The 13,471-nt window shown below is 33.6% G+C and overlaps 2 protein-coding genes across 6 annotated transcripts in view; one reads left to right on the top strand and one right to left on the bottom strand.

Annotated features, from left to right (window-relative positions):
* Window positions 1-3,652, bottom strand: part of LOC149776599 (ferric reductase SjCytb561-like) — a 39,546-nt gene extending 35,894 nt beyond the window's left edge. The window contains exons 1-2 of one of the 2 annotated variants that reach the window (XM_089941089.1): window positions 3,525-3,619; window positions 2,166-2,190 (exon numbers count right to left, since the gene is read on the bottom strand). The gene's annotated coding sequence lies outside the window, so the exon portion shown is untranslated. Of the gene's footprint in view, window positions 1-2,165; window positions 2,191-3,524 lie in introns of both variants that reach the window. The other variant, XM_089941088.1, reaches the window with a different exon arrangement.
* The window catches only part of LOC149776600 (uncharacterized), a 41,602-nt gene continuing 31,752 nt past the window's right edge, over window positions 3,622-13,471 (top strand). Inside the window, exons 1-2 of one of the 4 annotated variants that reach the window (XM_089941085.1) lie at window positions 3,622-3,704; window positions 10,516-10,596. In XM_089941085.1, coding sequence (XP_089797211.1) covers window position 3,704; window positions 10,516-10,596 — 82 coding nt within the window. In that variant the 5' untranslated portion in view covers window positions 3,622-3,703. Of the gene's footprint in view, window positions 3,855-10,515; window positions 10,597-13,471 lie in introns of all 4 variants that reach the window. The other 3 variants (XM_089941084.1, XM_089941083.1, XM_089941086.1) reach the window with 3 other exon arrangements.

A 13,471-nucleotide genomic window follows, 5' to 3' on the forward strand; every position in this document is an offset into this window, starting at 1 on the left:
CAAATCACACACACACACAAAAACAACTGTGTCCATCCTGGTCATGACACCATGTATATTGTTGGCCTTATGACCTGTTCTTATTTACAATATTGTTATCTAGGTACTCGTATTAGTTAAAATGAATTACAATGTAGAGTTTCTTCTGTGCTTATCAAAAGTCATTTGGCCAAAATAAATCATGTGATGAGCAAGAACAGCAAATAATTTACCTTAGCATTTCATCAACAATAAAGTTTTCTGAAGTATAAATTAGAAAAGAAAACACTGAACTCTCATTCTTGTATACAGAGAAGATTCATTCTGACCTCAACACTTGTTCTTATAAAATTATAAGAGGAAGGAAAGTGTAAACAAACAGCACTCACTACTTTTTTAAAACGTTTCTTTAATAAAGTTTAAGTTTGAGTGCATATTATCGACATGAAAGTTTCAAATTATTTCAAAGGTGGTGTTCAAAAAATCACCATGTCCCAGAACATATAGAGCACAAAAAATTACTTCAAAAATTAATTTATTTTTATCTCAACAAATATGGTTTCCCAATATATAGTGTAAATACAGTACTTATGACTAGATACTGCCTGCTAAATACAAGACAATGATTTCTATTAGCAACTGATTTTTAAAAAAAATTCCACAATGAGACATCATAACAAAATGCAGCACAATTTATTCAATTCACAAACTACCTTTTTTATATCCTGAAGCATCCTGAAATTCATTGTACTACAGTTGATACAAGGTTCTAATAGGGTTAGCTGTTTGTTTCTTGAAACACAAAACCATCCCTCAGACTCATCCAGCCTTGTATTTACAGCTTTGTTTCTCAAATTCACAAATACTGTCTACAAAATTTAAATGTCAATTTTAGTTTAGAAAACATTATAATTTAAAATTCTAATTGTATGTCACACAAAAATGGACTGGAAACTTTAATGCCACAAAACTACTACCACCTCCTCATACTTCCCCAATAGTCTTGTTGTTGTTGTTGTTGTTGTTGTTGTAGAGTTTAATGCCATTTCTGAGCACACAATAGGCTATACATGGCGGCCAGTATTAATGGTGGAAAAAGAACCCAGAAAACCATGGAAAGAACCACCAACCCACAAGAACCCCCAACAGTGACAAACACCAGTTTAGATTTAGTGGCCATATTGATAGTTCCACACACACATTACCTGTAACTGGAAATCAGAGAATTACAGTAATGCAAAAGAGGGTTTATAAAAACAAAGCACAAAAATCTGCATGTTAATGATACATGTAAAGTGATGAACAGCACTGCTTACAGTTCTGATCTCAAGAATGACCTATCTACAAAGGTTGTTGTAGTTGTTGTTGTAGCGTTTAATGCCATTTTTCAGCACACAATAGGCTATACATGGTGACCAGTATTAATGGTGGAGGAAGAACCCGGGAAAACCCCAGAAAGAACCACCGACCCACGAGAAGCTACTGGCAAGCTTTCTCACATACCCACATTGGTCGAATCGGAGACTCGAACCCATGCAGACAGAGGTGAGATGGCAATGATCCATAGTGGATAGCGCTTTAGACTACTCCGCCACTCTGGGCCCCATCTACAAAGGTACATAAATACAGTCTAGATTTAAACCTGAGTTAATTACCCTGCTGCCATCATTTTTGACAAATTAACACCTTCCCCTTTTCAGAATTAAACTCCAATCAGTATATATTTATACTGTCAGTATAATGGCTCATCAGCACAATAGTAGCTATGGTGCCTATAAAAAGTTACAGCCAGGCCATAATTAAAGTATAATATAGTTAGACATGTGGTCTTGACTGTAATGTCAAAAAAGTAACCAAGCATGCAGCAAAATGAACTGTCTTAGCTTCACAGGGATTCATCAAAAAATATTACAGAAAAGATTGATAATAATGAGGACTTTGTATAGCGCCTAATCTTTAGAGGCTCTAAGCGCTTTACAACATTAGACAACACCTATAAGAAAAAAAACATAATAATATTATTACAAAAACAAACACCATGAAATTAGAAAAAACATTAAAAAATGAAAAAACATGCTGAGAATATTTCAGGTAGGAAACATTATTAGGTCTTTAAGTTTAAGTTTTATCAAGGAATTAATGAAATATATACAAATGAAAAACTTAAACTATAGTATTGTACATACCCTCCTGTTTGTACCCCACTGACAACTTTAAAAAAGAAAACAAAGCAAGGATATACAATATGCACAAATTTTTTTGGATCATTTTATTTATTGATTTTTAATTTCTAACCTGAATGTTGCCAAGTGGTCCCTAAAACTGTAGACATATTGGTGTATCACAGCAAATTGATTTTCCTGATGTAAAGCAGACAGATTACTCGCTGTCCTTCTCTGGTTTTTAGAATATATAGTCCATTTCATAAAAACTGTGTCATCTGCATGCAATATTTGCAATGTCTAGTTATAATATTTATAAAACAAATTGAACAAATAAATATGAGTAACTCTTGTATGCTAGTGTTCAAAGAGATTAACTCCAAAAATTTAGGGAAATTTTGAGATTATCAAAGATGGTGAACTACATCACATCTGTTGACTGAAAACATAGATTGGCTCATGCAAATATGGCAACCATGTTGATAAAGGAAATCCCATTTGATTCAAAATGCCAAACAAGTTGACAGTGTTTGGAGACCCCCTAGCAACAATCAGGTTAGAATGTGTACATCAATTAATGAAGTTACTAAGTGTTGTGAATATTTTTTTCTAAACCCTTGATGCTTTTTTCAAAACATAATTTTGGGGATATGTTGGGGGAGGGGGTACAACAAAACAACGGGATGCTGTGAGAATACTACATGAAACCTTAACAAACTTAACTATGATCTGCTGATTAGACCAAGAGATTAGTCAGTGGGATATATTTTCATTATATCTGTTTGCTTCAGTTCACAATTGTTAATGACTGGCTTTTCAACAAATGTGTCTGCCCTTCCTGTCCATATGGCTCAGTGCTGACAATTGTAATGAAATGATGTTCTGGTCATGACCTCATATTACACCAACAAATTGTTCTCCACCTTTTTTTTTTTTGTTTGACCACCGCCAATCAAACAAAAAAATAAAGGTGGAGAACAACTTGTTGGTCTAAACCTCATATATGCCTTGTATCCGGAAATAAATTTTTTTTTACATTCGAGTTTCCAACGACCTTTCCCACCCTGTGTTAGATATTTGGTCTGTTACGTTACGTGTGACAACCGTACTTATATAACTGCATAAATACCTAAAATGGGGAACAAATGATATGGGGTGGTAAAGATAATAGAATACTCTGACTACATGAGTTTATGGCTGCCTCAACACAAGGCAACGACAGACTTAAACTGCAAGACTGGACGACAAAATAAGCCAACTTAATAAAAGTAACTAACAGACAAAATGAAATTGGAAAGAGATAGTTTGAAAATTATCCGAGTATATCTTTAACTGAAACCATGAGTATGTTTCTCTCAGAATCAGCCGAAAAATAATACTTACAAGAAAAATATCAGTTCTGGTCAATATATATTAGGCTAATATTATGTCGTCATCATTGCAAGCACACGGACCCTTTCTAAACGTGTTAAGCTTCTGTCAGATAGCGACTGATCGGTGTAAACATTAATTAGACATGTGAGAACAGCACAGTAGATTCGGACCTGTATCTTTAATGGTTCAGTATGTTACAGTTAAACGCTTTTGCGATCAGTTAACCAAACTCCACATTGGCAATATTGGAATATACTAGCCTAAACTTATTATGGAAAAAAATACAATTCAGTTAAGGAATGGACCACGTATGCCGCTAATTGGACGTTAGTAATATCAGTGAGACCTTACAAAAATAATACTAGATTTATATCCTAGGTGTGATTGCCATTTGGTAGTAGAAAGCCCAAATTTAATTCTACGCCTAATTATCAATATCATCACATTTATTAGCTCTATTGTACTGGTCATTGACAAAAAGAGCTAATATGGGATTGCCTGTTGTGTGTTGTATGCCTGTCCATCATCAATTCGTTAGCACCCACAATCCTTTGAAAATCAGACAGTCCTGTAGTGTAAGCTGCCCATCCCTCCGATATTTATGTTTTGGAGTGTGACGTCTTACTGCCAAAATAATGGTGATGTATGTTCCATGGTCCACTGACATGAATGAGAAGCCAAATTTTCAGGAATATCCCACAGCACATAATAGTAATAATAATAATAATAATAATAACGAGGACTTTGTATAGCGCCTAATCTTTAGAAGCTCTAAGCGCTTTACAACATTAGACAACACCTATAAGATAAAAAACAACAACATGTAATAATATTATTACAAAAACAAACACCATAAAATTAGAAAAACATTGAAAAATAAAAAACATGCTGAGAATATTTCAGATAGGAAACATTATTAGGTCTTTAAAAGTGTTCTTGCAGTCGAAATAAGTGAGTTCTGAGAGCCCTCTTGAATGTGATCACTGTGTCTTTGTGTCTAAGTTCAGTGGGCAATTCATTCCACATTGCTGGGCCCTGGTATGCAAAAGAACGTTGTCCATATGACTTTGTTTTCATAGTGGGAATAATGAATATACGATTGTCAGAAGAGGAGCGTAGTATCTTGCTGGTGTGTACACATGGGGGAGGTCGGATAGGTATGTTGGACTAGAGTCCAACAGTGAAATGTAGCACAGAGAAAAAATTTTGTGTTTGATTCTGGATCGAATGGATAGCCAGTGTTGGGTACAGAGCAGCGGGGAGGTGTGCTCTGATCGTGGTACTCTAAGTATGATCCGAGCAGCTGTGTTTTGAACTTTTTGAAGTTTCTGGAGTAGATATTGAGATGAACCAGACAGAATTGAGTTACAATAGTCCAGTCTTGAAAGTACTAATGAACACAGTGTTTAAGTGGAAGATATTTGCGAATGGAGCTGATGCGTCTCAGCTCAAGATATGCAGCCTTGCATATGTTTATGACATGTTGGTGCAATGTGGGAGTACTGTCCAGAGTAACACCTAGGTTTCGTACTTATTGTGTGGTTTTAATGTTGGCATTGCTGATATTTATTGTTTGAGGTAAAGGATGTGAATGAGAAAGTCTTTGTGTTGTGATCAGAATGGCCTCAGTTTTATCATCATTCATCTGCAGCTTGTTACATGTCATCCATGATTTCTCATCAGAAATGCACCTCTCTGTACCTTGGATGGTAGCATCAACTTCAGTTTGGTGGCTAGATTTGTATATTTTGGTGTCATCAGCATACAGTTGGTGAGACACTGGATGATGATCTATGACACTTCAGAGCGACTGAGTGTACAGAATGAAGAGAACAGGTCCAAGAACAGACCCCTGTGGAACACCACAACACAGATCAACTGGGCTGGAGTGTATTCCATTTGCAGATACAATTTGTGTCCTGTTGACCCAGTAGGACTTGAACCACAGTAAGGCTGTATCATGAATGCCAAATACATGCTGGAGACGGTGAAGTAATATATCATGGTCTATTGTGTCAAATGCTGTAGACAAATCCAGGAGGGTGAGGACTATAATCTTTCCACTATCCAATGCAGAGAGAATGTCATTAACTACTTTTAGAAGAGTAGTTTCAGTACTGTGGCAAGGGCAATATGCAGATTGTACATTGCTAAAAAGACTGTTTGAATTTAGATGAGATACAAGCTGGGATAGAACAACCTTTTCTAAGATTTTTGGTATGAATGGGAGATTAGAAACTGGGCAGTAGTTCTTTAAATCGTTATGGTCTAGTGTTGGTTTCTTCAGCAGATGCTTTACAATGGCAGTTTTGAAAAATGATGGGAATTCCCCGGATGAGAGAGAGGTATTAATAACATCAGTTAGTGAAGGCAATACTGGATCTAAGCACTCAAGCAGCAGTGATGTTGGAATTGGATCAAGTTCACGTGACTTTGGTGCATTCTTCATCAGGATTGTACGTATGAAATCCATAGAGACAGGTTCAAATGCTGCTAATGGTTGCCGCTCAAATTCTGTATCCCAACTATATGGTGATGACGAGTCAATTGAAATTGTGGTGTCAAGCTTATCTCTAATGGTTTGTACTTTGTCATGCAAGAAATTTGCAAACATGTCTGGAAGGTTGACAGGAGAGAAGTTAGTTGGAAGTGGTGTTGATTTGTTCCTTGACATTAGCTTGTTAGTAATGTTGAAGAGCTCTTTGCAACTGGAACTTTCCATGATTTTAGTAGTGTAGTGGGCTGATTTCGCTGTATGGACTATATTTGTGACATTCTTGTTAGCGACTTTAAAGATTTGCTTATGAATAGTGAGTCTGGTGGAAAGCCAGAGCCTCTCAGCTTTACGGCGGTCTCTTTTAGCAGTGCGAAGCTGGTCCCTAACACTGCTATACCATGGAGAACACTTTTGAATTGATACTCAGCACTTGGTAGCTGGGGCATGTTTGTCAAATGTTCTTATTTTAAAGAGGTCAAGGTCATGGTTTTGTATTGAAAGCAATATGTTGGTTGGGTCAAATAAACCCCACTCTGATTTTATTATGGAAAAATATGAACTGTTCATGTCGAAAGGTTATATATCACTTATTGGTGATAATGCCAAGCTGATCCCTGTTAAAATATTCAGGGAAACAGAAGCTTCTTAGAGTCTTTTATTATCAGGTATTGCGCCTTTATATGACCAGTCCTCAAATGAAAGTGGGTAGAACTACTGACCCATAGGAAACAACTGGCAAGCTTTCTCACATACCCACAGTGGCCATATGCTGCTTTTAGAAAAGAAACCAAAAATCAAGAAATTTTTTTTAATTTTTATGTGTTGCAAGTATTGCATCATGAATGACTTGAGCCACATGTTTTGATTTTTGTAAATGCACAATATTATGAATATGTTTATGAGGGCAATGGGGTGCCCGGTCGACTCTCAGTGCACAAGCAGGGTATAAATTAGGGATTTAATTTTCAACAGCAAAGAAAGTAGATACTGCTTTACTTCTTAGTTCTCTTGATATTCCAGAATGTTTACACAAGTTATTGTATATGAAAAGCACTCTCCGTTACGGATCACTGCCATCTCACCTCTGTCTGCGTGGGTTCGAGTTTAGGATTCGACTAATGTGGGTATGTGAGAAAGCTTGCCAGTAGCTTCTCGTGGGTCGATGGTTTGTCCTGGGGTTTTCCCGGGTTCTTCCTCCACCATTAATACTGGCTGCCATGCATAGCCTATCTTGTGCTGAAAAATGGCGTTAAACCCCACAACAACAACAACAACAACAGCATATGAAAATTGCTTTATTTCAGTATTTACAAGGAGGATTTTCTTCTTGGAAATCATGCATGCACAGAAATATGACCACATTTCTAAAAGAACATAATACATAAATCCCAGTATTTCAAATACTGATTGATAATTATGTAACAAAATATGGAAACTTTTATTGCTACCAGCAATTCAAAAAAAACTGTGCATCATGTTATTAGGTGTTTGATTTACCTACAGGTATAACTTGATTTAAAGAATTACAGTGGCTTGAAATCAGTTGAAATCTTTAATACCAAATAGTATACATATGATATATATATATTAATTACTAATGATATCTCTAGGATTCATATAATTACTAATTATATCTCTAGGACATATACAGATTCTTATAATTACTAATGATATCTCTAGGACAAATACAAATTTATATAATTGCTAATAATATCTCCATGACAAATTCAAATTCATATAATTACTAATGATATCTCTAGGACAAATACAAATTTATATAATTACTAATTATGTATCTAGGACAAATACAAATTTATATAATTACTAATGATATCTCAAGGACAAATACAAATTTATATAATTGCTAATAATATCTCCATGACAAATTCAAATTCATATAATTACTAATGATATCTCTAGGACAAATACAAATTTATATAATTACTAATTATGTATCTAGGACAAATATAAATTTACATAATTACTAATGATATCTCTAAGACAAATACAAATTTATATAATTACTAATCATACATCTAGGACAAATACAAATTTATATAATTACTAAAGATATCTCTAAGACAAATACAAATTTATATAATTACTAATCATACATCTAGGACAAATACAAATTTATATAATTACTAATGATATCTCTAGGACAAATACAAATTCATATAATTAGTAATGATATCTCAAGGACAAATACAAATTCATATATTAATTAGTAATGATATCTCTGGGACAAATACAAATTCATATATTAATTAGTAATGATATCTCTGGGACAAATACAAATTCATATATTAATTAGTAATGATATCTCTGGGACAAATATAAATTCAAATAATTACTAATGATATATCTAGGACAAATTACAAATTCATATATGAATTTCTAATGATATATCTGGGACAAATGCAAATTCATATAATTACCAAAATATCTCCCAGACTAATACAGATTCATTCTGATTACCAACAATGTCTCCAGGACAAATACAAATTATATCTAATGGTGGATTTTGCTCTATGGAGATTAGAAACAAAATTGATTCCATATCCAAGGATGGATTCAAAGACTCATCTGCCAGATAAGGGTGTGTGGGTGTGTGTTTGAATGGGTAGTACCACTCAAGTATATATTTCCTTTGATCTTTTGTCTAGTTTAAGTTTTATTGGAAGACTGCATTCCTCCACCAGTTATACTGGCTGCCATGTATCCTGCTTTGAGAAATGGAATTAAACCACAAAACAACAGAAGCAACATAAAGACATGGTGCTTAACAAATCAAATCTAATGTATTAAGAAATCAAATCAAAAGCATTGATCTATCATTATACAAATTGATGGATAAATTATCCTTTTTGCTCATGTGTCTTTTTTACATGCTAGTTAGAATATTATTATTTATTAACCTACTTTGCAAATTTAAGGCATGAAACTGAATGATTTCAAATGTATATTTCAGGGCATTGTTATGAATATTTAACTGGCTTTATTTGTTGGGGTTTTTTTTCTTTGTGTGCTATGGGTAATGCAAAATTATATCTAACAGCTGACATTGTTTAAGATCAGTGACACTTTTGTTACAACATTGGATAACTATTAGGATTGTTATATTAAGCTGAGTCATGGACATTTGTACTTCTTCACATAGCTAGATCTTGTGAATGTGATGTGTCACATGTTTTATTGTAACAGACCTTCTAATTGTTCTAAAACAATGAACTTTTGACCCTCAACCAGGTTTTCTTTTTATGTCTTAGGTTTTTTTTAAAGAAATCATGTTTACAGGAAAATCAGTCATTCATGCAATAACATCTGAGCAGAATCAAGTTGTATTATTGTTGTGCAGTATTTTGATTTGCCTGAAATTATTCAGTTCAAATTATTCTTCTCTGGAAATACAAAGTGCTCAAAAATAATGTTCTTTAACATAGAGACCCGGATTTATAGTGAAATTCAAATAAGGACATATTCTTTGATTGTATTATATTCTTGGATTGTATCATTGTAATCCATCACAGGTACATCAACCCTCTCAGTGTTGGATTTAGTTGGAATACCACTAAAGTTTATTCAGAACTTTAATCATTAGGATGTGTGTTAGAAATTCAAGGATTATTTCAGATTTATTTCACAATACCATTAAATCTTTTTACATTTTCACTTTGCATTCTAGGGAAATAAATTATTTGTTGAATTTCCATTACTTATTTTAAGAGGGCCCCGAGTGGCCGAGTGGTCTAAAGCGCTTTCTGTTAAGGATCATTGCCATCTCACCTCTGTCTGCGTGGATTCGAGTCTTGGATGTGGGTAATGTTACCTAATATATGACCACCTGGATCTCTGTAATTTTGTCACCTAATATATGACCACCTGGATATCTGTAATTTTGTCACCTAACAAATGACCACCTGGATATCTGTAATTTTGTCACCTAATATATGACCACCTGGATATCTGTAATTATGTCACCTAAAATATAAACTAAAGATTGAGCAAATGACACATGTTCCAGATAGATGGTACATCAGTGTGTAGATGCAGGTTGTCAAATGATTACATTTAAATTACTAGGCTGCATGTTGTGGTTAGTGTCCTGGAATGGGTGTTGTGGTGGAAAAAATCAAAGGAAAAAATTAGATGATGGAGGAAGGGGGCATCCCTTTTGCTTCCCACTGGAGACTGCAGAATGAGTTGATAATATCATACTTTATATGTATGTAGATGATATCTGTTGGGCCAGTGATCAATTCATTTGACTTTATATGTATGTAGATGATATCTGTTAGGCCAGTGATCAATTTATTTGACTTTATATGTATGTAGATGATATCTGTTAGGCCAATGATCAATTCATTTGACTTTAACCCAATACAAAATCTTCAGTTCTATAATTTTGCTTGGTTGATGGGGAGTCTGTTTGTACAATATATTTACTACTAAAACTACTTAAAATTGTATCAATTCCAGTGAATATTGTTTTTTTTTCTTAAGTGGGGACATACAAGATTCGAGGAAATGAGGTGATTCTGGAAACCCTGAAGACGGCTCTGGAGTCAGGATATAGGTCTATAGGTAATCTGCCTCAGCTTGAAGCATTAACCATTCATCTGGCACCATTGTTCATAAACTGTATGGCATCAAAATATGAAGATGTCCAGTATTTTTATTTTATACTGTGGCCCAAATACATGTACCTGTAGTTTTGAATTTTGCATCTTACTTTAGAAGATGTTGAGGGACCTAATACTGTAACTTGGACTTAGAACTTCCTCGCATTTGTAGATACTTAATACTGTTACAACTCTATGGTCACAAATTTAAGTAAATTTGTAAAACTTAACAAACAGTTTAATTATCAAAGTTATACATGAAAAGTGTGAGAGAAATTTACAGTATTATGAAGTGAATCCAAATTAATCCTTATAATGGTCTATGAAAGTCATAAACAAAATGAAAAGCCCCGTATAATTTTCAATACTGGAAATGTTCTGGTCCTCCAAGAACCATGACATTATCAAGATGGCGTTGTCCAGAATTCTTTTGAATAATTTATAACAGTTCCATAATAATATTATAGTGTAAATAATGAGCACTTTCTATTTCCACTGAACTGTCCACACAGATGTTTTCCCTCTCAAAAAATATCTCAGTATAACATAAAACATGTCTGCAGACTTATATCAGGAACACAATAAGTGTGAATGACTAAAAAAATCGGAATGAACCTGAATGCTTAATTTTCTTCTTATATATACCATATATTGTGACTTTACTTTGCAATAGATCCCACATGACAACATACACTATTGATTTTTGATGAACTAAGCATATTCATGTCACCTGGTGCAACCGTTGGGAAACCACAGAATTATTCTCGAAACTTCTATATCCCGTCAGTCACTGAGAAACTATGCCATATGTACCATTTTGAATCTTATTATTAAGATTATTATTAATAAGTGTCATCATTTATGTAAACATCTATTTATAGATCCTATGCAATTTGCATTATTAACAGAGCCAAATCATGTATGGAACTTATAACAAAAGATATTTTATACAGTTTACAACCATGAATAAAAGTCTTGAAAATTAAATAAATCATGTGCTAGGAGTTACAGAAAATATACACATGCATAACAATACAATACTTGAATTGTTATGTATATCTATAGTATGTGTATTATTTTTATGATTCTATTTTGAAAGGGTTAGTTAATAATATTTTAAATACTAATTTTCTCTATGATATAGATTTGCACTTTAAAGAATATGTCATTCTTATATAGTGCATAAAATTCATTCATAAGTTCCAAGGTGGAGTTATACCAATAATCCAAGTAAACATCACATGATCTGATTTTCAAGACATGAGTTCTTGAAAGGCCAAGCTGAACTAATTCTGATTGGTCATTGTTAATGCAGTGATCTTGCTTATAAGTTGAAGTTATTCGAGAATCAAATGTGGCTTAAACCTTAGTTATCTATATAAGAGATGTTTAAATTAGTCATTCTTAGTAGTAAACACCAGTCTTTACGACATTGGATTTACAAGTGCTTGAACTATTCAGACTATGGAATTATAGATATTGTTGAATTTCTGTGAATTCATTTAAAGACATTTTGGATTACATCATTGTGATTCGTTCATTACTATTGGTAAACTAGTACATTAACTGATTAGTGAACTTTAATCAGAATACCACTTGAATTCATTTGGATTACACTGTTATCCTTAGGCTCTTACAAAACATAACAAGAAAAGAGTGAAGACAACAAGTTTTGTAAAATTTAACAAATAATTTATTTCCCCGAGAAAAACAAGGTAAAAATTAGAAAAAGAACTTACTGTTTTACAAATATAATCACAAAAAAGTCCAAGAATAATCCAAAAGTTTAAAAAGTCCTTGTAATATAAAGTCCTAATGAAATAGAGTTCAATTCCTGATGAAATCAAAAATGGAAGGCGATGATGTATGCTGTGGTCAGCGTCATACTGATGTGTCAGCAGTTCTTTGTTGAATCACAGAAAATAATATTCCAGTGTTTGAATTCTGTGTAAATTTCTATAGCTGTCTTTGTGCAAGAATTAATTTAGAGCACAAGTATTTCCAGGGAAAATTAATCTGTTGGAATCCAAATAATGTGAAGAAAAATTAAAAATTAAACAAAGGCTGGTCACAACAAAACACCTTAAGCATCAATGGTGTAAAGCCTGACTGCCCAAATTCTCAATAGAAAACAGTTATACACTAATTTAAGACTCAAAAGAGATTCCCATATGAGGGTCACATGATCATGTTTCTAAAACAAGATGGAACCTTTTTACATGCTTAACATCACATACTCCCAGTATGGCCTTGACTAAACCAATGACTTTTACTCTAGGAATGAATTTTTAAAAATATTTTAAAAAGTTGTTTACTTCAACTCTTACTGATTCTGAATCAAGGTACATAACAACACTATGTAACACAATTGTTGTTCCTGGTTAGTAAATGTTATTTCATAATTACTTATGCCTCAAAAGTATAGATAATGGCTATTATTCCCCACAAACTTTGCTTTTTGACCAGAACAGTGATATTTTGAAATTTACCTATTTCCAACAGGAAAACAGGCAAATTTGGGTCATTCAGTTCACATAAAGTCAGATAAAACAACATATGAATCAAAATTAATGTATTTATACTAAAGTAATACAAAAATGACCACAACAGTTTTAGAAATGAGTTTCAAGATTGATGATTATAATGTAAATCACTTTAATGAATCGGCCCCCAAATGTTGTCTTCCGTCATGTTCTTGTTATACTGTCCTTGGTTCTCCCTGAATTTATCAAGATGAGCATCAAGGATATGGACTTTGTGGGACATACTGCAGCCCATTTTGCCATAGTTCTTCACCAGAGTCTCAACCAGCTCCACATAGTTTTTGGCCTTGTAAT

The sequence above is a fragment of the Sinohyriopsis cumingii genome, chromosome 18 (genome assembly GCF_028554795.1).
Source record: "Sinohyriopsis cumingii isolate HCF-2022 chromosome 18, ASM2855479v2, whole genome shotgun sequence".
NCBI lineage: Eukaryota > Metazoa > Mollusca > Bivalvia > Unionida > Unionidae > Sinohyriopsis > Sinohyriopsis cumingii.